Here is a 22,505-nt window from a genome sequence, read left to right on the forward strand (position 1 = left end):
GGCTAATATGAGAGGGCATAATTTTAAGGTGATTGGGGCAAAATAAAGGGTTAATGTCAGAGATAGCTCTTTTTTTTACACAGCGAGTGGGAGGTGCATGGAATGTACTGCCAGGCTGGTGGTCGAGGCAGATAGATAAGGAACATTTAAAGACTCTTAGATGGGCAGCACATGGATGAAAGAAAAATGGAGATTAACGTGGGAGGGAAGGGTTAGATTGATCTTGGAGTGGGTTAAAAGGTCAGTACTTCCATCATGGGCTGAAGGGCCTATAATGTGCAGTACTCAAATATGTACCATGTGCAGATACGGTGGTGTCTTGTTAACATGTTAACAATGTCCCAATCATTTAAAAATATAGCCCCGTGGGTGTGTTTCACAAAGCAAAGCATCCATTGATACAAGGAACAATGCAATTTATAAAAAGCTCATTGTTAGAATACATTTGTGAGAATTTTCCTTGACATATTTGTGGGTAATGGCTGATACAGTATTTCTGTGGTATGATTAAATTTTTGGTTCAAAGTAGATTTTTTCATTATGAAGAAAGGCATCGTGCTGTTCAAACCAAACCTACGGAGATAAAGAGAGTTAAACAGAGACTTGTTCCCCAATTTGCTTCCTTCTTAACTTCCTATTGCTGACTTGTGTCCTTACAGTTGTTCCCCAGAACCACTCTAAGCAAGACAAGAGTGGGATTTCACAAGCCATTTAATTGTGAACAAATATATGATGAAAAGTTATGCATGAAAGAGGTTTGGTTGAATGAGTGAGCATTTGGGCTCACTCATTGATACAGACACAAGAGACTGCAGGTGGTGGAGCCTCAAGCATCACACAAAACTATTCTCATGCCTCCATTTCCTCCAGCATCTTGTGCATTTATCCCAAACTAATTTTCTCCTTAGCTTTGTTCTACAGACTTGCACATCTGCACATGGACTTATACGCGGACACACATGTGCAGAGCTTGCAGGTAACTTTCCTGAATGTAGCTGTGTATATGTGTCCATACACTTACTACTTCCATGAACAACTACTTTCAAAGACTCATCAACATACACATTTACCTGTATAGATCCACAGGTTCACATATACACCTGTATATACTGTACCTTCAGACAATGAACCCATCCAAAACCATTTGCAGCACTTGCATGCACGTGCACACACTTGGTCATCTGGCACACAGGAACATACATGTACATGTGTAGATGTACTGAAATGAGGTCACACACACACACACACACACACACACACACACACACACACACACACACACACACACAATTACCTGTACACACCTGCAGCAATACATACCTGCTTATACACAGTTTTAATCACATACTTTTCCTGTATACACCCACAGGAATACATTTACTTGTACACACCCGCAGATGCATAAATTTTATTATACCTAGAGCCACACAGATTTACCTATTCATACCTGCAGTTACCACACTTACCAGTGCATAGCCACAGATACGCACATTTACACGCACACACCTCTAAGTAGGCGTTGCTTAAGCCTGGTGGTGCCGATATAGACTGGTACCACCCACCCCGATGTCCTTCCTGTCTGCAACCCTTAGGTGCCCTGCGTTCAGTCCCCTCGCTGAGAAGCCAAGTGCAGTTTGGTGCCCACTCTGATTGAGCAGCTCTGTTCGGTTCTCAAGAGTGACCCTGAGCTTCATCTATCACTTTAATTCTATACCATCTCCCTCCCTGAATCTTCAATCTCCTACATCTCTCCAATGATACAAAATACAGGCTCAAGGAATGGCCCTTCAGCTCTACAGCCACTGGAATCCAAGATTGAAGTTAACAACTTCAGGCATTCACCTCTTCACTTTCCCTCCTCAGACAGACTCTTTCAATTTATTTTCTCTCTCTTCAACTGCATTTCTTACAGAACTATAACCTTCTGCAAATTTAGAAATTACGAAGGGGTTATTGTACAGTCCCCAATTGTTAGTGCGAGTTAATGAGCAGGTATGTAGACTAAGCTAGAGAGTCTGAGTTATAGTTGGACACACTCAATCTTTATTCCTTGGAATTTAGGAAAATGAGGGGTGAACTCTTAGAAGATCATTAAATCATGAGGGTATGAAAAAGGTCCAAGAGTCGTGGAATCAAAACTGAGGGAGCACAGAGATACAAGATAAGAGGGAGGACATTTAAAGGAAACCCATGAGAGGCAACCTCTTTGCACTGAGGGTAGTACTTACCTGGAATGAGCTGCCAGAGGAAGTGCTCAAGATGAGTACAATTGCAGCATTCAAGAGGCATTTGGATAGGTACCTGGAGAGGAAGGTCTTAGAGGGTAATGGGTCAAAAGTGGCAACTTGGAACTAGCAGGGAGGATGCTGTGGTCAGTATGGATCAGATAGGCCACAGGGTTTGTTTCTGTGCTGCATTACTCAATTACTCCATGTGCCTGGGGTGTTGTAAAGTCAAATGGGTGCCTTTGATTGTTTAAGGGTAAGTGTGTGTGTGTATGCGTATATACACACAACCTATCACAAACTTCCCCTGCCTCCTCACATTCATTCTAACACACAGCTTGCAACTTGAACACATTTGTTTTCTCATTTATTGAAGGGTCATCGATCTTAAACATTGTTTCTTTCCCCACAGGTGCCGTCTGACCTGCTGAGTGTTTCCAGTACATCCCAATTTTGTCTCAGATTTCGAGATTCTGCTTCCCCTCCCCCCCACCCAATATCTAGCATGGGGTGACTGAAACGGACACACAGTATGAACCAGTCTCACTTCAATGGGCACAAAGTTTTCCAGAGGAAAGAAAAATAATCCATAAATTCACATGCCACCTTCAAAAATGTTAATGGTTGGAGACCCTAACTCAAGAGAAATGTCGGAAGTTTCGATGATCTTGAGCAGATCAGACACTTCTGCCTCCAAGTGAGTCACTGTTTGTTCGATATTCTGTGGGAAGAGAGGAAAGTAAGAAAGAGTTAATCACAACTCATGCACCATGGTGAGTAAAAGTAAGTGTTTGGATTTATAGAGTGCCTGTTACATTCTCAAGTGACAAGGTCTTGAGAAATTTGATGAGTGGACGTGGAGGATGGTAATTGATGGAGAACCAAGATCTAATCTCCTCTCTTTAAAAAGAAAGGGCCATCCATTTCAGAGCAAGGTGATATTTGTTTTTGTCTCCTTCATCCACACAGTAAGTAGAGGTATTTCTTTAAGGTATTCAATTAACTTGCTGAACTGCATATCTTTTGGGGGGGGGGGGATGTGGGAGGAAACTGGAATAACTGCATGTACCCAAGTTGGCCCAGGAGGTTTCCCCACACAGACAGCACTGGAGGTTAGAATCGAACCTAGGTCACTGGAGTTTTGAGGCGACTTGACCAGTGATGTCACTGAGCCATCCCTAAGGCAGGAGGATAACAGATTCTTGATCAGCAAGGTGGTGAGTAAGGATGCCTTGAAGTCAAGCACACCCTTACTGAGTATTGGACCAGACTTGGGTTTAGTTTAGTTTATTTTTTTAATCTTCTTTTATACAGTCAGTAGCCACTTCAGTGCTTCTTCTACTTAATAAAGTGGCCACTGAGTGTATGTCGTGGTCTTCTGAAACCGTAACCCATCTGCTTCAAGGTTCAACGTGTTATACATTCAGAGATACTCTTCTGTATGCCACTGTTGCAATGTGTGGAAACTTTACTATCATTTTCCAGTCAGCTTGAATCAGTCTGGCTTCTGACCTCTCTCATTAACAAGGTGTTTTCACCCACAGAACTGCCGCTCTGGTTGTCTTCTGTTTTTCACACAATTCTCTGTAAAGTCTAGAGACTGTGTGTATGAAAATCCCAGGAGATCATCAGTTTCTGAGATAATCAAATTATCTCACCTGGTATCAACAATTATTCCATGGTCAAAGTCACTTAGATCACGTTTCTTCCCTATTCTCATATTTGGTCTGAACGACAACTGAACCTCTTGACCATGTCTGCATACATCAAGTTTTTGCCATATAATTGGCTGACTGGATACTTGCATTAATGAGCAGGTGTACAATTGTATTTAATAAAGTGACCACTGATTGTGTCTTTTGTTTGCCACTCAAAGAAATAGTTTTGACATAGGGTCAGTGGTATGATTTTGGAAATGCAGCAGGAAATCTGTACATAGCAAGATTCCAGAGCCAGCATTGAAAGCAGAAAAGGCCAGAATAGCTGGGATCATCTGGTTTCCCATAATGCCACCTCTCGTTTGGAGAAAGAGCATGGAATCAAAGGAGAACAGAGGCACCCGAAACATTGTGCTACTGTTTGCTTCTTCTCCACACACCCTTCCCCCCTCCCGCTATTTCCAAATTTCACCTCCTCTCATGGTCACTTGGTCCATCTCTGGGTCTTCCCTGATGTTCAGCAACATTGCACTTCGAGGGATAATTTCCTGGCCAAGATAGTCTATGGATTTATGAGCTCTTGCAGCTCCTTTGACTGCTGATCTATCCAATTCACCTCCTGTACAATTCCATTCCATTCACCCTATTTCCTAATCTCCAATGTTCCTGCTCTGATATTGCCACATTAGTGCTTTGAATATGTCTGTCCTAGTCCATTCCTTTTCCTGCACTTCAGCTGTCAACCATTTCCCTCCCTCCCAGAATTAATTGCAGTCCCCTCTTGCCCTCATCTTCAACTTCCCATTTCAATGGTTCACCTGCTAACATCTCAGCAGAAGATGCTGCCAAAGAAACACATCTTCCCAAACCTTCTCCCTTCAGAGACGGCAATTGGGACACCCCAGTCCAATCACCCCATTCTCTGGGATGGTGAGGAATACATGGCCTGTATTTATTGTCCATTCCTTATTAATGAAGATAGAGGGAACAAACTGCTTGACATTTCCTTATCTATGACTTATGGGTGGCGGGGGCGTGGCTCTAGTTGCTGTGTACTTGTGTGCCTACTGTTCTCCTACATTCTAGAGGTTTTCTGTCAAGAAAGTCTTTGGAAGTTGTTGCAGTGCTTTCTGTAGCAGATACACTGTAGGTGAGGTGCACCATTCTGGAGGGAGTATTCAGAATGTGGAATGTGGTAGATGGTGTTGAGGTTCTTAAGCAGTATTGGAGCTGCACTCATCCAGGAGAGTATTCCATCATGTCCTGACGTGCTTGGTAGAAAAGTCTTTTAGGGACCCAAGAGGTGAGTTACTTGCCACAAGTTAGTCAGTTTCTAACCTGCTCTAAGTAACCGTTTACATGGATGAACCTGATAAGTTGCTGGTCAGTGATAACCCCCAATCTAGTGTATTGACATGGAATCCTGACAACAGCGATCCCTAATGTAAAAGGTAGATGGTCAGATTCTATCTTGTTGACGTGCATTATCTAACACTTGTGTGGTACAAATGTTGCATTCCAGTTATCAGTCCATGGCTTAATATGGTCCACGTGTAACTGTGTACAAGCATGGGTTGCATAGTTATCTAAGGAGTTATGGAATTGATCACTGTGCAATTATCAATGATTATCCCAACTTCTGAACTCTGGTACTGAATTTATTGTTCAAAGTTCAAACTGAGAATGGGTATTAATTAGTAAATGCCATTTGATAGCACTGTGAACCTCCCGACTCCTCTCCCCACTCTCCTTGTCCCATACTCCATGAATATCTGTCATATTTCTAATTTTTCCATGCAGCGGGTGTGGCCCATTTGTTCACTGTAGATCCCAACTAATCATCCATTATAAATAACTTTATCATAACCATAGGTGATAAGCTGAAAGGGAATAGTCTTGCTTACCTTTTCTACAACATCCAACCGTGCATGGAGTACCTTGTCATATTCACACCAATTTGTGACATCTTGCTGAAGGTCTAGCACTAGAACAAGTAAAGTCAGTGAATTAGTGAGTCTTCTCTTTCCATTCGTTCTCCTTCTGACACTCACTCTGTCCCCTGCACACATTTGATGCAACTAAAATATCTTTATGTAAAAAGGAGCCATTTTAAATTCATTATAGCTACAAGCCAACACTGTACTTCATGAATCCATTGTGTAGTCATTCTGAAACTCAGTAAACTCAATCCAACTCTTGCATTAATGCAAGCTGTCAGTTAAGTTGTAAGCCCTACATGTACAATGCTGGTTGCAATATGCATTGTAACAACATTGCATTTCCCAACATAAGAGCTGGTCTTCTGTAGTAACAAAGAGTTAAATATTTATTTCAGTTTCATCATCCTGCTCTCCCAACAGGGATCCGCCTCATCTATAGCAAGGGAAACGGAATCATCCTTATATCATTGCCTTATCAGCAGGAATTAGTAATTATATTATTAAAGAAATAAAAATTAAAAAGAATGATATTTTATTTATTTATTTAAAAATTATTAGTTTTTCAAAACATTTTACAAATTAAAAACCCCAAATTCCATTGAGGAACATTAAAACAGTGCAAAATTAAGCATACAATAACAATATGCTACAAAGGAAGAGAATTTAACAAAAAAAAAGCACCTAAATTAAAGACAAGTAAGCTTAGTGTCCTCCCCAAGCCCCACAACACAAGAAAAAACAACAGCAACTCCAGACCAACCACAACACAATATAGAGAGTATAAATCAGGACAGCCAAACTCCCAGCTCCCAATACACTCAGCAACAGAGGATAATAATGCCTTCTACCAGAAAAAAAGGAGCTGAAAGCAAGGGACCGAAAAGAAAAAAAAACCCTAGTCAAGAGGAAGGTTATGAAAGTACTCGATAAAAGGTCCCCAGACCTTATGGAACTTTAGATCCGAATTGAGAAAATTATGGTATTTTAAATAATCTGGACACAATATTTGTTGGCATTTAGAATCAAAGAGGAAGAGAAGCAAAATTCATCACAGACTGATTAAGAACCAAACCATTTGATAAATTTGTGTCAAATTCATGAATATGTAACTGGACTGAAGTACACAGAAATGTGAAAAGCCTATGATGAACAATCCAGTCATCTCTCAGTGCATCACGAGGGCCTTACAGATGTATCTCAAGGAAAAAAGTTGCTAAAGTTCAAAGTACATTTATTATCAGAGTATGTGTACATTATACAATCTTGGATTCATCTCCTTACAGGCAGCTGCAAAGGAAAGAAACCCACATAAAACTATAAGACTGCCAAACACCCAATGTGCAGAGATACAAAACAAATCATGTTAACAATAAACACAAGCAAATAGCATTCAGTACTGGTCTGTAAAACCATAAGACATATGAACAGAATTAGGCCATTCAGCCCATCGAGTGTGCTCCACCATTCAACAGAGAGTCCATTGACAGGCCCTTAGTTCAGTGCAGAGCTGAGCTGCAAGCTGAACCAGCCCATCCCTCACCTCAGGCCCTGACACCATGTCCTTTTCAATCTGGTCCAGCTAAATTGTTATGCAAACTTCTGGGTCAGCCACTTCAAAACACTCTGGGGCCTGAACCCCGCCACCTCGATTCAGCCTGTACCCCACCCCTCCTTCTCAGCCCGCCACTTAAATGATCATCTAACAGTAGTGTACTGGTTAGCGCAATGCTTTACAGTTCAGGCAACCCAGGTTCAATTCCTGCTGCTGTCGGTAAGGAGTTTATAAGTTCTCCCCATGACCATGTGGGTTTCCTCCGGGTGCTACAGTTTCCTCCCACAGTCCAAAGACGTACCGGTTGGTAGGTTAATTGGTCATTGTAAATTGCCCTGTGATTAGGCTGGGATTAAATTGGGGGATCGTTGGGCAGTGTGGCTCGAAGGGCCTATTCTATGCTGCTTCTCAAAAAATAAAAAATAAACAGTAAATAAATATTGGGTTCAGTCACTTTGATACATTCTCTGGCCTGGACCCTGCCTCCTCAATTTGGCCTGTACCTGACTTTTCCGATTCAGCCTGGCACTTATATAAATCGAACCTCAGGTCTTCCTCGCTCTCGGCAATAGGCCCACTGCCTTGCCTTGGTTTGGCTGCATCGAACTGCCTCCAAGTCCAAAGGAAAGTTATAGACTTTCGCTTATGATGATCATTTGCCAGAAAAAGAGTCATTAACAAAGTCTTTAGTTGTTCTCCTTGTTTTGTTAGTCACCAGCCAGAAGTCACTGAGATTCACCAGCGCCATCTAAAATCGGCATCATTAAAGAACATAGAGCATAGAAACATAGAAAATCTACAGCACATTATAGGCCCTTTGGCCCACAATGTTGTGCCAACTATGTAACTAGTCCAGAAACTGCCTAGAATTTCCCAAGTGCTTAACCCTCTATTTTCCTAAGCTCCATGTATCTATCTAGGAGTCTCTTAAAAGACCTTATTGTATCTGCCTCTACCTTTGCTGGCAGTGCATTCTATGCACCCACAACTCTGACATCTCCCTTGTACCTACTTCCAAGCACCTTAAAACGATGCCCCTTTGTGTTAACCATTCCAGCCCTGGAAAAAAGCCTCTGACTATCCACATGATCAATGCCTCTCATCATCTTATACACCATCTTATAAAGGGTGAAACTACCTTGTTTACTGCATCACCAATCACCAAACTCTCAGTAAATCACACAAGTAACATTTTGCAGGTACTGGAAATCTGAAGTAAACGCAGAAGAAAACTGGAAATACTCAGTGGGTTGAGCAGTGTCTATGGGCTGAAACAGAGGTAATGTTTCTGATCAATGGAGCTATCACCAGTAGGGACATGCTTTTATCATAATGTGTTAGTTCAAAAATGACGAGTGGGGTGGTGCTGCAGCTCTACAGTGTTTCCTGCAGATCACCAAGGGAACAAATCATCCATATAGAATGAATAAACCATTTCCAGCAGCAAATCAGGTTCCTGACTGTGACTTTTCTGCTGAGTACAAGGCTACTGCAACTTTGCAAACATTTAGCATTAGTATGTTTAGGTTCAATATATGTTAAGAAACAATCTACCAAACACCCTATTTTGGATGATTATATGGGATATAGAGAAACCTTCAAGACCTACACATGGTTAAATTGAATATGAGGTTGATGTTCTGCATCTGACTTTTCAGAAATATTTTGATAAAATATTTCATAATAGTATTTTTAGCACCAGAAACGACGGGTTCAATCCTGACCTCGGGTGTTGTCTTTGTGCAGTTTGCTTATTCTCTCTGCACAGATTCAAATGACAAATGGATGTGAAAACCATAGAAAGGGTGCAGAGGAAATTTACAAGGATGTTGTCTGGATTTGGGAGCATGCCTTATGAGAGTAAGTTGAGTGAACTCAGCCTTTTCTCCTCGGAGCAACAGAGGATGAGAGGTGACCTGACAGAGGTGTACAAGATAATGAGTGGCATTGATCGTGTGGATGGTCAGACGCTTTTTTCCCCAGGGCTGAAAGGGCATAGTTTTAATGTGCATGGAAGTAGGTAAAGAGGAGATGTCAGGGGTAAGTTTTTTACGCAGAGTGGTAACTGTGTGGAATGGGCTGCCAGCGGTGGTGGTGAAGGCGGAAATGATAGGGTCTTTTAAGAGTCTCCTAGATAGGTACATGGAGCTTAGAAAAAATAGAGGGGTCTGGGTAAGTCTAGGTAGTTCTAAGGTAAGGACATGTTCAGCACAGGCTGAAGGGCCTGTATTGTGCTGTAGGTTTTCTATGTTTCTAAATGGGTTTGAAGGTTAATTGATCACTGTTCTGTAGGTGAGCAAACAGATTGGAGCTGGTGGGGGAGAATTGAAAATGGGATGAAAGTTGGACGAGTGTAAGTGAGTGTTTGATGGTTGATGTGGACTTGGTGGGCTGTAAGCCTGTTTAGTGTTTTATATCTCTCTGGCACTCTATGACCCTTTGAAATAAGGTGAAATGACTCAAGCACTTGCCTGAATTACCTCCGTCCACAGGCTGAGCAACTCAGCCCAAATGAATGGGGTCACTGCATGTGTGCATCTTTACCCTCTCCTCAACCTCTCAGTGCTCCACCACTAGGCTCAATGTGAGCCTCACTACAGAGTGACAGAGAGAAGCATCGACTTCCACATCTATGCAGCACGGTCCTGAAATCCAAGAAATGTTGAGGCCAGAAGGGCAGATGGCAGGCAGATCACTGTAGAACCTCAGGCTTTCATTCAACTTGAAGTTGCCCCAAATCGTAGAGAAGGACACTGTAAAATAGCACATGGGCCACACTGCAACAAAATGTTGTTGCAAATCAACAAGTTCTACATCTTATGGGACAGGTGAAGGGGTAGAGGACTGATGAAGAGTGGTCCACCAATTCTTTAGGTTCAGGGATTCAGCTCGGAGCTAACAACCATGACGGGTAAAACAAAATCGATACAGAAACAGCAATGAAGAATCCTTCTACATCTGAGTGTGATGGTATTCCTGGGTCTCCACCCAGGACTTGCATGACTGAGAGGAAACTACTGACACAATGAAGGAAGCCTTGAGCAGCAACCAAGATGGAGGACCTCCTCTGATGCCCAAAATGTCAGCAGCATAACAGGCAGACAATAGTAAGGCATTGAAATGAATTGAATTGACTTTACTTCTTACATCCTTCACATACATGAATAAACATCTTTACATTACATCTGTGTCTAAATGTGCAATGTGCAATTTACAGTAATTTGTAATAAATAGTATGTACAACAGTCAATATAGCATAGAAATACAATTGTATCAACAAGAATTAATCAGTCTGATGGCCTGGTGGAAGAAGCTGTCCCAGAGCCTGTTGGTCCTGGCTTTAATACTGCAGTACTGTTTCCCGGATGGTAGCAGCTGGAACAGTTTGTGGTTGGGGTGACTCAGGTCCCCAATGATCCTTCAGGCCCTTTTTACACACTTGTCTCTGTAAATGTCCTGAATAGTGGGAAGTTCACATCTACAGATGCGCTGGGCTGTCCGCACCACTCTCTGCAGAGTCCCGCCATTGAGGGAGATGCAGTTCCCATATCAGGCAGTGATGAAGCCAGTCAGGATGCTCTCAATTGTGCCCCTGTAAAAAGTTCTTAGGATCTGGGGACTCACACCAAACTTCTTCGACCATCTGAGGTGAAGGAGGTGCAGTTGTGCTTTTTTCATGACACAGCCAGTATGTACAGACCATGTGTGATTCTCAGTGATGTGTATGCCGAGGAATTTAAAGCTGTTCACCCTCTCAATCCCAGATCCATTGATGTCTCCATTCCTCCTGTAGTCGACAACCAGCTCCTTTGTTTTTTGTGACATTGGGGGAGAGATTATTTTCTTGACACCACTGTATCAGGGTGATGACATCTCTGTAGGCTGCCTTGTTATTATTTGAGATAAGGCCAATCAATGTAGTACTGTCAGCAAATTTAATTAGTGATTGGAGAAGTGGGTGGTAACACCGTCATGGGTATACAGAGAGTAAAGGAGGGGGCTTAGTACATGGCCCTGAGGGGCACCTGTGTTGAGGGTCAGAGAGGCAGAGGTGAGGGAGCCCACTCTTACTACCTGCCAGTGATCTGACAGGAAGTCCAGGATCCAGGTGCACAAGGCAGGGTTAAGGCCAAGCTCTCTGAGCTTCTTGTCAAGTCTGGAGAGAATTATGATGTTGAATGCTGAACTGTAGTCCTAGAACAGCATTCTCACATAAGCATCCTTCTTCTCCAGATGTGTAAGGACAGTATGTAGAGCAGTGGTTTTTGCATCGTCTGTTGATCGGCTGTGTTGCTAAGCGAATTGTAGAGGGTCTAGTGTGGGTGGTAGCATGCTGTAGATGTAATGCTGTAAATGCAGACAGTGATAATAATCCTGATTCTGAATTAGATATTGGCTTCATGGTGTGATTTTCAGATTGTGAAGAGGACCATCCTTTAACTCTGAATTTCTTTTACAACATCTAGCCTGCCCCCATCTCACAATTCAGGGCAAATGCAACCAGCAATTTGAGATTTGCCATTGACTGTGAGAGTACTCACTTCTGCATTTGCTCTCAGGATTTACTGGATATTTAATTCCAGGAGATTCCCTAATAATCTTGGATGATTAGCTGCACTAAACTCCTTCATGAAATTTAAGGATCTAGTTTGGTTCTGGACATCTGAAATGGGTCAGAAAGGAATTCCTTGATCTTTCTAATCCCCCGATTTAGCAAGTGGTTTTATACTTTTCTCCGCTTCTGACAGGAGGATCTGGTTTTGGGTCAAGGTGGAAAGTATTTATTGTGATGGAAAGAATATGATTTCTATGTGGATCTGAATGGAGGAGTCTTTGCCTGAGGTCTCTATTCTTATATTGATGGGTGAATGAGGATGTTCATGGGCCCCAATAAAGAAAGACTATATTCCAAAATGGGGAAGGAACATTTAGAAAAGAGTTGGACTGTTGGAAGTGGAAACTATGCTGACAATTACTTAGCAAAGCAACTAAAAAGAAACACATTCATGTTATTCCCTGATTTTTTAAAGATCTTTTTATCCCTTTCGGCCACTGCTTAGTTTTTGGGCAGTCCTTGGGTAAATCACTGGACAAGGAGTGAACTTAACAAACTACTTTTGGACATGCTTAGGAAATGTCTGATGAAGGATCATTATTTGTTTAGATGCTGACTTAATTCCTGAGGGTGTTTTTTTTAATTTTTATTCAGCTTTCCAACAACTAACTGATGCATTTTTCTTTCAGCGAACTTGTTCACACAGAGGGTGGTCTGTATGTGAACAAGCTACCAGAGGATGTGGTTGAGGCAGGTACAATAGCAACATTCAAAAGTCACTTGGACAGGAACATGGATGGGAAAGGTTTAGTAGGATATGGGCCAAAGATAAGCAAATAGAAGTAGCTTTAATAGGCATCTCGCTCAGCATGGTTAAGTTGGGCTGAAAGGACTGTTTTCATGTTGCAAGATTTTAAACAAGGCAAACAAGAGTCTGTGATGAAGCAATGGCTTTGTCATCGAGTCATAGAGTGTTAAAGCTGTGAAAGTGGCTTTTCGGCCCATCACGACCATGCCGACCAATGAACTAAGTATGCAGACACCCCTGCGATGTCTCCAGATTTGGGATAATTTACTGGAAAACAGGGTGACGAGCTTCAAAACTGTTCATCAGGTTTAACGCCAGAGGGCTCTGTTCGTCAAAGTCAAACCAAGGAGGTGGGAAAGGCAACTAAAAGCAGTGGATTACAGTATCCACCAGATCAGGATAGGCGTCCTCAAAATACAAATAGCCGAGCTGGCACGCGTGATGATCATTTGCACGCGTATCTGATTGACTATAAAATGTGCTTTCTATTGAGATGATTGCCTCCGTTAGTGAGAGTTGGCTATGAATGTTGTGTCCCAGCTGTCTAGATATGCAAGCACAATATGGAGAGCGAGCTGTTGCCCATGTAACAAAGCACCCCCGCATCTGATGAACGTAAAGGAACGGCAGAGACCGATACCGTTTGGTACCAGCAGCGTCGTAGGAGTTGCTGGTCAGCATTGAGCTCACCGTCGGATTGCATTAGGGACTCCAGCTTCGGATTTTTCCCTCGAGGTTTACCCCCGAAGCCTTTCCCATGAGTTGTTCCAGCCGCTAGGCAGCGGAGGTTTGAGGTCAGAGGTTTCATTCTCCTAGATTATCTCCTGACAAGCCCCATCTGCCCGAAACGACTGGCTTTAGGGCGCCAGAAACCCGTTTTTGCCCCTTCTCTCAGTCGAACGGTTCTGCCAGGCTTGGTAGCTAGGCTACACGTGAAAGCCAGGAGCTGGACTTAATTGTCAGAATCTATCTGAGGCTCACTTCATTGGGAGCTTGTCCCCATTACCACCCCGGCTATAACAAACTCAAGGAACATATATTAACGTTATGAAAAAAGATGCAACACGGCGTTACGAACGTCCTAGTGGTAGAAAATAATGGATATGTATTGCAATGAAATGATAATTTAAAAATTGTGGGCGATTTTACAATCAGCGTTAAACGTTGAAAAATAATCCCAGAAGTAGGAATTAAAGTAATTGACTTTCGCCACCAGAAGGTGCGGCAGAGAAACCAGCACAATGTTCAGTCCAGTCACAGGACTCTATTTTTGTCCTGGGCAGTTCTGAACTCAACGGTTTAAGAGACCTGGAACCTACCTCTCATTAAATTGGCGAATCTCTGTTAACCATCAGTCACCCCAGAAACAGTGAGGTTAGATGATTGGGAGAGAGTGTGAGGCGGTTAATTATCTTTGCCCTCCCTTCCCCAGTCTCATTCCCCTCTCCATAGGTCTTCTTCCTCCCCCCCCCCCCCCTTGGGATTTCTTTTCCCTCTTCCAGCTGGATTCCCCTCTGTGTTCCGAGTTCCCTGCACCTTGCCAGTCTCAGAATTCCCTTTCTTCTCCTCCTCTTCGTCCTGAGTGCATTAGGCTCTCGCTAACATTTATATTTAATTTTCTTCACCTAAAATACCTCCTCGCCAAAATTGGAATAAATAAACGACGGAAAACTCCGAAACACCCAGAGAATCCTCGGCGGCACACCTACCGGCCCGCGTCCGTCCAAACATCAGCAATATCCCAGCTAGAGCCCACACGGCGCGCATTTTGTGACGTTAACGGCGATTTAGGGTTCCGAAGACCTGTCACTTGCTCCAGAATCCCGGAGAACAGAGCTGGCAGGAAAAGAGAGAGAGAGATTTATACTGAATATTTTCTAGATTCCTGCTCCAAACTGCGCCCTTCCTTTCAAATTGCGAGCTCTGGTGGTGCAAGTCACTAACCACTCCCTCTATGACTTTATTCACTCCTCGGGTTTTATTTTGATTGTAACAGGACTGGAAACTTCTGATAATAACTCAGTGTTTGGTAATGAATATGTTCATTTTACACTCGAGGGAACTCGCCAATCCAACGGCGCTGCTTGTGATGAATTAGAGCGTCTCTCTTGGCAACCTCAGCCCAGGAAGATTGGAAATATTTTTGCCCGAGGAATGCCATAGAATCTTGAGATCGGAATTGGGAGATTAAAAGAATATTTTCAATTGAGTTGTTCCTAATATGAAATTTGCACTGGAAGTATTAGGGGAGTGCTGCACTGTCGAAGGCGCGTATAGAGACGGAAAGACGAACTTCAGCAATGCCCCAGAAACACCTGGGACGTTTCTCCATTCTCCTGGGCACGTTCAGGCACTACGAACAAACACGTTACATTTGCTCGTCTTCCTACCTCCTCCCCTCCCCTGCCTCCACTCCTGGCAGAGGGGATAAAAAACTAGAGAGCATAGATTTTAGGTGAGAGAGGGGAGAGATTTTAAAGGCACTCAAGGGGTAACCTCGCACAGAAGGCGGTGCATTATCAGGAATGAGCTGTCAGATGAAGAGGTGAGTTAGTTACCATAACAACACTTAAAAGATATTTGCACAGGCACATAGATAAGAAAGGTTTAATGTCAGCAGAATGGTAAGTTGGAGCAGTAGAATGCTCCTCCTGCAGCATGTTGGAAGTCAGGGAACCTTGTAGTCCCTCCTGGTGTGAAGTACATGCAGGTGCAGCTCCTGGTAGACTGGGTCAAGAAAATGGAGCTGGAATTGGATGTACTCAGGATCATTCCAGAAGCTGAGGTTGCCACGGTGCACTCACGAAGGAGCGGAACCAGTGACGGAGGAATGGCAGGATCCCCAGGAAGAGGTTAAACATCAGAATCAGAGCCTTGGGGGAGAAACTGAGCGACACCACAATGTAGTTCATCCTCTCCGACACAATGACCCCCCACTAAGGCATTTCTTCTCTTTCTTCTGACTTTTAATGGCAATTGGCAGTCCAACTTAAAGGTGCATTACTGCTACCAGCTGGGCTGGTGTGTGGTGTAGGGAAGTGGGAAATAAACCCCTAGCAGTTTTACAGCATTAGCTGATTGGTAGGAGGCAGCAAATGGGAATAAAAGGATCCTTTTCTGGTTGGCTGCCAATATAGTGTTCCACAGGGGTCAGCGTTTGGATCACGCAAACACGAGGAAATCTGCAGATGCTGGAAATTCAAGCAACGCACACAAAATGCTGGTGGAATGCAGCAGGCCAGGCAGCATCTATAGGAAGAACTACAGACGACAATAAATATGCACTTCGGTAGAAGAAATAAATGTGAGGACTATTTTCTAAATGAGGAAAAAAATCCAAAAATCTGAGATGCAAAGGATCTTGGGGGTCCTTGTGCAGAACACCTTGAAGATTAATTTGAAGGCTGAGTCGATGGTGAGGAAGGCAAATGCAATGTTAACGTTCAAGAGGTCTAGATCTTGCTCATTGAAATCCTTGCTCATTTCAAGAGCAAGGATGTGATGCTGAGGCTTTATAAGGCACTGGCGAGGCCTCACCTTGAGTATTGTGAACAGTTTTGGGCCCCTCATCTGTGAAAAGATGTGCTGGCATTGGAGAGGGTCCAAAGGAGGTTCACTAGGATGATTCCAGGAATGAAAGGAACGTTTGATGGCTCTGGGTCTGTATTCGCTGGAATTCAGAAGGATGAGGGGCGATCTCATTGAAACCTTTCAAATGTTGAAAGACCTAAACAGAGTAGATGTGGAAAGGATGTTTCCCATGGTGGGAGAGTCTAGGACAAGAGGGCACAGCCCCAGGATAGAGGGGAACCTTTAAAAAACAGAGATGTAGAGAAATTTCTTTAGCCAAAGAGTGATGAATTTGTGGAATCTGTTGCCACATACAGCTGTGGAGGCCAGGTCATTGGGTGTATTTAAGGCAGAGATTGATAGGTTCTTGATTGAACATGGCATCAAAGATTATGCAGAGACAGCCAAGAACTGGGGTTGAGAAGGAGACAGAAAAAATGATCAGCCTCGATTGAATGGTGGAGCAGGCTCAATGGGCCAGATGGCCTAATTCTACTCCTATGTCTTATGGTCTTTATCAATAAAAAAAAATACCCCAAAAAGCCCTATAGATTGTAAATAATGAAATACAATATTGTGAATTAAATTAAAGTCACTTCCATAAGTTAGTAAAGTTTTTAAATGAAAACTATCAACACCCCAACAATAGTAATGCAGCATGCATTTTTTTCTTTCAACCTTATATGCTTCATATTGTAAAAGAACTTGTCCAACTTTTCATAACGATGACAAAACCTACACACCCCAGAGTGATGTTTTCCAACAAGGTACAAGGGATAATTAAGCAGAATATGCTCAATTCTAAGTCAAGTCAATATAATTCCTTCCCTTCTTGTTTACCCACTTCTCCCATCAACCCAACAGTTTTATGTATCCTGTAAAGGTGAATCCCCTTGTGCCCATTATTCCACGAGTTTTGTCAAAATCCCCTAATTCTTAACCCCACCAACCCCTTAGCTTCTGATTTGCTAAGTGGAAGGTCTATATCCACAGTTGAACTTTTAACGGTCTTTTCGGCCAAACAATCAACTCTCATTTCCTACAGCATCTCTATGTGCAGGGACCCGTAAGAAAAGGACATGTAAACCAATACTTTGAATATAAAATAAAGTTTGATGAGCTTCCATCAGTAAATCTGACCTACTGCTAGAATCACCTACAGTATTTAAAAACTAATCAAAGCCAAAAAAGAATCTGAACAAATTTCCTCCACCCACTGTAAGCCATGGCAACAAATTCTGCTGTGTATACTGATAAATGGTTAGAAAGATGTTTCTTTATTGCTACCTGTAATTCAGGCACACGAACAGCCACACCAGCATTCCCAGTTATATCATCTTTTGATCCATTAGAAAAAATGGTTAACGATAATTTTTTTAACATACAGATGAAGAAGCAGACTGTCAGGCATATCAGGATCCTTGGACTTCATTAAATCGTGTAACCTAAAATCAACTAAACTGATTGGACAGATGAGGCTCATCAACCATGATTGGCAGCTCATCTAGGAGAAGGAAAACTTCAATCTCAAACCTCTGCTGCCTTGTGGCTATACCCATTTATGGGGAAGACTTTGGGAGTAAACGTCAACTGGAAATATCTGGAGCTGAAGTCCTTAAGGCAGTCCCACATTGAGTTCAATGTTAACTGGCAACTCCTGAGACACTGCTGTACCAAACTATATTGGTCTCTGCCGTTCCTTTGGGTTCATCAGATGTGTGGAGAGGGGGAGCTTGCTGCATGGGCAACAGCTTGCTCTCCATATCATAGTGCCCAGGCTTGCATATCTAGACAGCGAGGACGCTATATCCATGGTCAACTCTGACTGACAGAGGCCCTTGACTCAACATTGGAGACAAACCAAGCTGGGGTTACCAAGAGGGCTACAGTGGGATACAAAGGCACTGAATGGGAGACTTCTTGAAATAATCATATAATCTGGGAAACACATGCCAGCCACAATTAACTTGAGAAGATTAAACTGAAAAAACAAGGGCTTAACAACTCTAGTTAAGATATTGATTAGTAAACACAGGTGCTCAAAAACCATAGAAGCTCAACGTCTATGGCAAGCCACAGGGGTCATAATGAGACTTATACTGATGTGGTCTCACCCAATATACAGGCTTCAGATAAATGGATGACCACCAGGAGAAGTAAGGGGAGTAAATAGTCAGTGCAGGGTTTGCCTGCGATCATTCTTCTCAGCAACAACTATACCCCTTTGAATACCACTGGGGTGGGGGAGATAACCTATCAGAGCAGAGCGGCAGCCTGGTTAGTGGCACTGTGGGTAGAGAAGGGCAAATCTGGCAGAGCAATAGTGATAGGAGACTTGATAGTTAAGGGGACAGGCAGAGTCTGTGTCTATGAAAGAGACACCGGAGTGGTGTGTTGCCTCCTGGGTGCCAGGTTTGAGGATGTCTCAGAGCGGTTGCAGAACATTCTCAATAGGGAGAGGAAGTAGCTAGAAATTGTGGTGCACATTGGCCCCAATGATATAGGGAGAAAGGGTGAAGAGGCCCTGCTCGGAGAGTATAGGCAGTTGCAAAGGAGGCTGTAAAGCAGGGCCTTGAAGGTATTAATCTCTGGATAACTCCTGGTGGCATGTGCTAATTAGGGCAGGAATGGAAACAGTTTAATTGAAAGGCAAAGGAACTGGTACTGGGGCAAGGTTAAAGGTTCTTAAGTCCTTGCGCAGAGATAACCTGTTCAAGAGGGACAGGTTGGACCTTAACTGGAGGGGAACCAATATCCTGGCCAGAAGATTCGCTCATGCTCCTCGCAAGTGGGCTTAAACTAGTTTGGCAGGAGTAAGAGAGCCAGGTCAGAAAGTGGAAGGATTGAAAAGAAGGCAGATGTCTCAATCAGTAAAACAGACAGGAGCAATCGACACACAATGGGATGGACAGGTTGAAGTGTGGGGTATTTGAATACTAGGAATGCTAAGTTCAGCAATGAATAGAGCATGGATCAGTACACGGAACTATTATGTTGTGGTCACAAGAGAGACTTGGTTGAGAGGGGGTCAGGAATAGATGCTTAATGTATCAGGGTTTTGATATTTTAGAAAAGGTAGTAAAGAGAATATAATGGATGGCTCATCTACTGAGTCTATATGGGTGGAATTCAAAAATAAGAAAGGTGCAATGACCCTGATGGGATAATACTATAGACATTCCATTAACCATGGTGACATTGAGAAAAAGATGCGCAGGCGGATTTTGGAAGTTGTAAAAACAACAGGGTTGTTTTCATGGGTGGCTTCAACTTCCCTAAAATAGTTTGGACTTCTTTAGTGCAAGAGGTTTAGATGGAGCAGAATTTGTTAGATGCATCCAGGAGAGATTCTTAAATCAATATGTAGATAGTTCAACAAAAGGGGTGCCATACTAGACCTGGTGTTAGGTAATGAGCCTGGCCAGATGATTGATTTCTCAGTGAGAGAATAAGTAGGGAACAGTGATTAAAACTCCTAAGTTTCAAGTTAAGAATATATTTAGGAGAGTATTAAATAGGAGCGGAGCAAATTATGAGAGCATTAGGCAGGAACTAGGGAGAGTTAATTTAAATAATTGTTCTTGGGCAAGTCCACATCTGACATGTGCAGAGTCTTTAAAGACCAACTGCACAGAGCACAGGACTGGTATTTTCCAGTAAGAAGGAAGGACAAGGATGGGAACATCAAGGAACCTTGCTTGTCGAGAGAGGTAGTAAATTCATTCAAGAAGAAAAAGAAAATGTATGTAAGACATGAGCAACACACAAAATGCTGGAGAAACTCAACAGGTCAGGCAGCATCTATGGAGGGAAAGGAAGTCAATAATTTGGGCCAAGTCCCTTCATCAGATGTTTTGGGTTTCAGCCTGAAATATTGACTGTTCATTTCCCTGCATAGCTGTTGCCTGACCTGCTGAGTTCATCCAGCATTTTAGACCATAAGAAATAGGAACTGAATTAGGCTATCTGGTCTATTGAGTCTGCTCCGCCATTCAATCATGGCTGATCTCTTTTCTCTATCTCTATATTTCATGTGTGTTGCTCATAATTTCCAGTATCTGCAGAGTCTCTTATATCTTTTGTGTCTGTATATATAAGGCTTAGGAAGTGAAGAGTGCTTCATAATTTCAGTAATTCATCTCATGCCCTGGAGTACTGCTGAGGCTCTTGACTGACTAAGGTTCACAGAAAGGAAATACTGCCTGTTTCTCTCACCACAGGTGCTGCATGGCCTTCTGAGTTTTTCTGACACTTTCCTCTTTTGATTCAACATTTCCTGTAGTGTTTAGGTTTGTTTTTACTGACATGATACTGCAGAGACAAAGGGTATTTAACATGCAGTCAGAAGGTGACTGTTCAGACACTAAATGATAGGCATCATAGAAACATAGAGAGAGACAGCATGTAAAGAAGCCCTTCAGCCCACTGAGTCCATGCTAATCATCTCCTTATGCTAGTCAGAATCAGATTTAATATCACCGGCATATGTCATGAAATTTGTTAACTTTAGAGCAGCAGTACAATAAAATACATGATAAATAAATATAGAGAAAAATTGAATTACAGTAAATATATATTTATTAGATAGTTAAGTTAAAAATAAGTAGTGCAAAAAACAAATTTAAAAAGTAGTGAGGTAGTGGTCATGAGTTTAATGTCCATTTAGGAATTGGAAGGCAGAGGGGAAGAAGCTGTTCTTGAATCACTGAGAGTGTGCCTTCAGGCTTCTGTACCTCATTCCTAATGGTAACAATGAGAAGAAGGTACGTCCTGGTTGATGGGGATCCTTAATGATGTTCGCCACCTCCCAAAGGCACTACTCCTTGCCTTGGATACTATGGAGGCTGGTACCCATGATGGAGCTGACTAATTTTACAAATTTCTGTAACTTACTTCGATCTTGTGCAGTAGCCCCCATGCACCCATACTAGACCGTGATGGAGGCAGTCAGAATACTCTCCACTGTACATTCATAGAAGTTTCCAAGTGTTTTAGTTGACAAGGCAAATCTCCTCAAATTCTGAATAAAATATAGCTGCTGTCTTGCCTTTCTTACAGTTGAATCAATACGTTGCATCCTGGTTAGATCCTCAGAGGTATTGACACCCAGGAGCTTGAAATTGCTCACTCTCTCCACTTCTGAACCCTCTAAGAGGATTGGTTTGTGTTCCTTCGTCTGACCCTTCGTGAAGTCCACAATCAGCTCTTCGGTCTTGCTGACATTGAAAACAAGGTTGCTACTGCAACACCACTCAACTAACTGGTACATCTCACTCCTGTACACCCTTTCCTTACCATCTGAGATTCTTCCAACAATGATTGTATCATAAGCAAATTTATAGATGGCATTTGAGCAATGGCTAGCCACACAGTCATGGGTGTAGAATCCTACATTAATCCCATTTTCTATCCATGAGAAGCATTCTTTGATTTAGATTAAAGTAATGTATGCTTATTCCACTGGATTAGTAATCCTAACACTGGGTCCAGTTGATCACTAAAGCAGAGAGGGCCATGCTGAGGAAGTGGTACATCATTCTAGCTATTGTTACTCAGATGATGAGTTAAACCAAAATCTTAGCTTTCTCAGGTAGAAGTGGAAGATTACATGGTGTCATTTATAATTGGTATGCTGCCCAAAGCCATCATAGAACCGATATAAATTTAAAGCAATTTAACCGCTCTTTGTCTTCCTGTGTACAAATTGTCTGGAATATTTCTGACATTGTAAATGCAACTTCAAAGCAGACAAATGATCATTAACTGGTTGTGCACTGATGAGGCTGCAGAGAAGACTACAATGAGTTATCAATTGGATTATTTTTCCAGCTTATTGGTTAGCTGTCCCAGAGAATGAGGACAAGCCTACCACAGACTTTATCCTCTTAGGAGTTCTTGGCCTGGTAGAAAGATTAGTTTGATGGGGTCCACACTGGTCGTAAAAGTGGGATTGCTAAAACAAATGAATTAACATTTTTTTTGGTTTCTGTCAGTTGAGGAAGTGCATTGAGGACATGGAATACTGGATTTGTAACAATATGGTATGAGTGAAAGGAAGGCTTTTAATTTATTCAGAAATATTGTTATTTCATCTCAGTTTGTGGTATCTCTAGATCTCTAGTTTGTCCTATGATGCACTTACACAAGGGATCACAAGATCTGCAGCATTTCACCCAAGTGGCTGTTCTGGATCTTTG

The 22,505-nt window shown here is 42.5% G+C and overlaps 1 protein-coding gene across 1 annotated transcript; it reads right to left on the reverse strand.

Moving 5' to 3' along the window:
* Window positions 1-409: 409 nt before the first annotated feature.
* LOC132378949 (placenta-specific protein 9-like) lies at window positions 410-14,664 on the reverse strand. The gene is made up of 4 exons (XM_059946334.1): window positions 14,448-14,664; window positions 5,788-5,867; window positions 2,832-2,946; window positions 410-573 (listed from the first exon to the last, which is right to left on the reverse strand). Exons 1-4 carry the CDS (start codon window positions 14,503-14,505, stop codon window positions 563-565), a joined length of 264 nt encoding a protein of 87 aa, XP_059802317.1. The 5' UTR covers window positions 14,506-14,664; the 3' UTR covers window positions 410-562.
* Between the last annotated feature and the right edge of the window lie 7,841 nt (window positions 14,665-22,505).

Source organism: Hypanus sabinus, chromosome 21 (assembly GCF_030144855.1).
Source record: "Hypanus sabinus isolate sHypSab1 chromosome 21, sHypSab1.hap1, whole genome shotgun sequence".
Lineage (NCBI taxonomy): Eukaryota > Metazoa > Chordata > Chondrichthyes > Myliobatiformes > Dasyatidae > Hypanus > Hypanus sabinus.

Bases quoted from the DNA above. Each gene is read 5' to 3' on its own strand.
- LOC132378949 (XM_059946334.1), bottom strand. From the start codon at position 14,505: ATGCGCGCCGTGTGGGCTCTAGCTGGGATATTGCTGATGTTTGGACGG. The intron at 5,868-14,447 runs GTAGGTGTGCCG...TACTTGTTCTAG, and splicing joins GTTTGGACGGACGCGGGCCG to TGCTAGACCTTCAGCAAGAT. The intron at 2,947-5,787 runs GTAAGCAAGACT...CTCTTCCCACAG, and splicing joins GGTTGGATGTTGTAGAAAAG to AATATCGAACAAACAGTGAC.